Source organism: Nicotiana sylvestris, chromosome 5 (assembly GCF_000393655.2).
Source record: "Nicotiana sylvestris chromosome 5, ASM39365v2, whole genome shotgun sequence".
NCBI lineage: Eukaryota > Viridiplantae > Streptophyta > Magnoliopsida > Solanales > Solanaceae > Nicotiana > Nicotiana sylvestris.
In genome coordinates, this window is record NC_091061.1 from 153,567,701 (window position 1) to 153,571,548 (window position 3,848).

Below are 3,848 nucleotides of genomic sequence, written 5' to 3' on the forward strand. Positions count from 1 at the left end.
ATGATGTTTCTAGGCGTTTAGGAGGTTGTCTATTAAAACTAGGGGTTTCTACAGGTGGGTCGGGCGGTACATCAGTTGGGTTATTAAAAGGACTAGTAGGTGTATCATCTAAATCCGGTTGGGTTTCATCTTCATCCTCATTTTCCTCATCATTTTCAAAGATAGTTTGATTAGGATAAAGAGCATTCATAGTTTCATCATCTAAATTTTCACCTGGTGCAACATTATGGCAAAATTGACTATCGGAAAATTGAAAACAGGGGTTATCACTATCAAGAATAATAGGAGCAGCAGGACGTCTACCAGGTCTGGGTCGGGGAGCCGGGGGAAGGGTAGTAGGTTGGCCACTACTTTCACCAGTTTTAGCTTTTCCCTTACCACCAAACATTTTGATCAAAGATGTCATATTAATTACAATTATGCAAACTAAAACACACAAAAATATATTCTTAAAACTTAAGAGTTGAAACGAGTTTACCGAATTGTCGAACAACTTCTTGAAAATTGAAAATCGTTGAAGACTTGAATACTTCAATTCACCAACTTCAAAATTTTTCACGAAATTTCAACAATAAAATAAGCAATTATAGTAGAGAGATTGAGAGAGGTTGAGAGAGATTGATGAATTGGTGAGTAAAAATGAAAGAATGAGGGGGTATTTATAATTGAGAATTGGAAAAAAGTGTAATTATATAAAGTTTGGGGTTAAAATAAAGTTTGGGGGCCAAATGGCTATTTTTGAAAGTTCCAAACGGTCAAAATTGCAGCCCAACGACTACTTTTTTAATTTTTGACCGTTGCTATTTTTTTTTAAAAAAAAAATTAAAAATAGCCGTTAGAGGCCCGTTAGGCCCGGTAAGACCGGCCCAAGCCCACCAGCCGGTCTCGGGCTTAGCGGTCCCGGGCTCGTGGGCTATTTTATGTGACCCGGCCCGCCTCGAACTTTTTACACCACTAAGGACCGGCACACCAGGACCGGCCCGCCAGACCCGTTTAGCCCGTTAGGACCGCAGGCCCGATCCGGTCTCGGTCCCAGCCCGGCCCACCATACAGCATTACTCCATGGGCTATTTTTAGTTTATGCGGTTATCTGGGCGGCTATTTGGGTTAGCTCTTCTAGGTTTTAACTTTTAAGGCCTCAAGCCCTTGATGGGTCGCCAGCCTTATTTAATCCATCAACCATTTGGGCTTCGGTTCACCTGTCAAAAGACAGAAACAGAGGATAAGAAGAACCGGCAAAGAACGCGCAGCTCTGTCGCTCTCTTATCGTAGCCCTTCTTAGCCGGAACAAAGCTCTCAGAGTAAGTTCCCTGTTTCTTGCTAACAATCTTCATACAGTAAACAACACAACAAGTTTTTTTGCTTTTTTACTCTCTGCAGTTTTTGGTCAAAAAAAAGAAAAAAAAGCCTTGCCTACATAGATAGTCACATAGAGTCTAGAATGAGCAGTCCTTTTAGTTCTGCTTTTGAATACTGTTACTAGTTTTTTGTTGTTGTAAAAACTTTCTGATGGAGTTAATAGTGCCAACGAAGCAAACCCATGAAGGGTTTTGCTCATTTCACTCTACTCGTAAGGAAATTACTAGTAAACGCTTGTGGGGTTGTAATAATAGGAGGTTCAGAAGCAGTTCAATAAAGGTACTTGTGGGTCAGTTGAGAAAACAGAGACAAAGTAAGGTATTTGCTATTTCAAGAAGTGAAACTTTAGGCACGAATGGTAGGTTATCATGTGTTGAAAAGAGGCCACATGTGCAAGGGAGCATATCTGAAAACTTTGAGGAATTTGAGAGTAATAATTATCTTCGTCGGTTGGTCAGGAATGGGGAATTAGAAGAAAGTTTTAAGCACCTTGAGAGTATGGTGTATGGTGGTGATATTCCTGATATTATTCCGTGTACAAGTTTGATTCGCGGGTTTTGTAGAATTGGCCTAACTAAGAAGGCTACAAGAGTTTTGGAGATTCTTGAGGATTCAGGGGCTGTTCCGGATGTTATTACTTACAATGTGTTGATTAGTGGTTATTGTAAATCTGGAGAAATTGATAATGCTTTGAAGGTCTTGGACCGAATGAGCGTTGCACCTGATGTGGTCACGTACAATACAATTTTGCGTACCTTATGTGATAGTGGGAAATTGAAACAAGCTATGCACGTTCTCGACCGTATGTTGCAGAGGGAGTGTTACCCTGATGTGATTACCTATACAATTTTGATCGAAGCAACGTGTAAGGAAAGTGGCGTGGGACAGGCAATGAAGCTGTTGGATGAAATGAGGAGTAAAGGATGTATACCGGATGTGGTCACTTATAATGTTCTTATCAATGGGATTTGTAAGGAAGGGAGATTGAATGAAGCTATCAAGTTTCTGAATAATATGCCATCTTATGGTTGTCAACCTAATGTTATTACGCACAATATAATATTGCGTAGTATGTGTAGTACGGGTAGATGGATGGATGCTGAGAAACTGTTGGCTGATATGGTTAGAAAAGGCTGTTCTCCTAGTGTTGTCACGTTTAACATCTTGATCAATTTTCTATGCCGGAAGGGACTGTTGGGAAGAGCTATTGATTTGTTGGAGAGGATGCCTAAGTATGGATGCACTCCAAATTCCTTGAGTTATAATCCATTGCTTCATGCATTCTGCAAAGAGAAGAAAATGGACCGGGCGATTGAGTATTTGGAAGTTATGGTGAGTAGGGGTTGTTACCCTGATATTGTGACTTATAATACGTTGCTCACAGCTTTGTGCAAAGATGGTAAGGTTGATGTTGCAGTTGAAATCCTTAATCAACTTAGTGACAAAGGTTGTTCTCCAGTCCTAATCACTTACAATACAGTGATTGATGGACTATCCAAAGTGGGTAAAACTGAACTTGCCATTGAACTGCTGAATGAAATGCGAGAGAAAGGTCTCCAACCTGATATAATTACCTATTCCTCGCTTGTGTCAGGTCTTAGTAGGGAAGGAAAAGTTGATGAAGCCATTAAGTTCTTTCACGACTTAGAAGGCTTGGATGTCAGGCCCAATGCTATAACCTACAACGCCATTATGTTGGGGCTGTGTAAAGCTCGCCAAACAGTTCGTGCAATTGACTTCTTGGCTTATATGATTTCAAAGGGATGTAAACCTACTGAATCTACATACACTATTCTAATTGAAGGCATTGCTTATGAAGGCCTAGCAGAGGAGGCTTTGGACTTACTGAATGAGTTGTGCTGTAGAGGAGTTATGAAGAAGAGTTCTGCTGAACAGGTGGTGGTTAAGATGTAGCTTGAACGCATACTTTTACGGGCTCTGTAGCTACATATTGTGGTTCAACCTCTTGGATCACAGTTTTCTGGATATCTACTGTTAATTGCTTACAAAGTATTTGCGGTCACATCACCATGTAACAACCTTTTTTCTCTGTTAGCTAGAAATATGAAGTGAAAATCAATTTTGTTTGCAATTATCATAATCCTTTTTCCCAGATTGTTTTCAGCAAAAGCATACTTTTAGTTCATGATTGTTCATGTACACATCTTTTGTTCCTATGTCAGCCAATGTTTGTAGTGTGAAACGTTACATCTGATACAGCATTCTTGAGGATAGATTTTCTCCAATATAGGGCAGCCCGGTGCACTAAGCTCCCGCTATGCGCGGTGTCCGGGGAAGAGCCGAACCTCAAGGGTCTATTGTACGCAACCTTACTCTGCATTTCTGCAAGAAGTTGTTTCCACGACTTGAACCAGTGACCTTCTGGTCACATTGCAGCAACTTTACCGAATACGCCTATGCTCCCCTTCATTTTTCTCCAATATGAAACAAAGTATAGTTAGTTGCATAGATGAATTTTGTAAAAATCG

The 3,848-nt window shown here is 40.4% G+C and overlaps 1 protein-coding gene across 1 annotated transcript; it reads left to right on the forward strand.

Annotated features, from left to right (window-relative positions):
* The first annotated feature begins 1,192 nt into the window (after positions 1-1,192).
* LOC104246091 (pentatricopeptide repeat-containing protein At1g09900) lies at positions 1,193-3,519 on the forward strand. Its single transcript, XM_009801832.2, has one exon. The coding sequence runs from the start codon at positions 1,510-1,512 to the stop codon at positions 3,271-3,273; it is 1,764 nt and encodes a 587-aa protein (XP_009800134.1). The 5' UTR covers positions 1,193-1,509; the 3' UTR covers positions 3,274-3,519.
* The last annotated feature ends 329 nt before the right edge of the window (positions 3,520-3,848 follow it).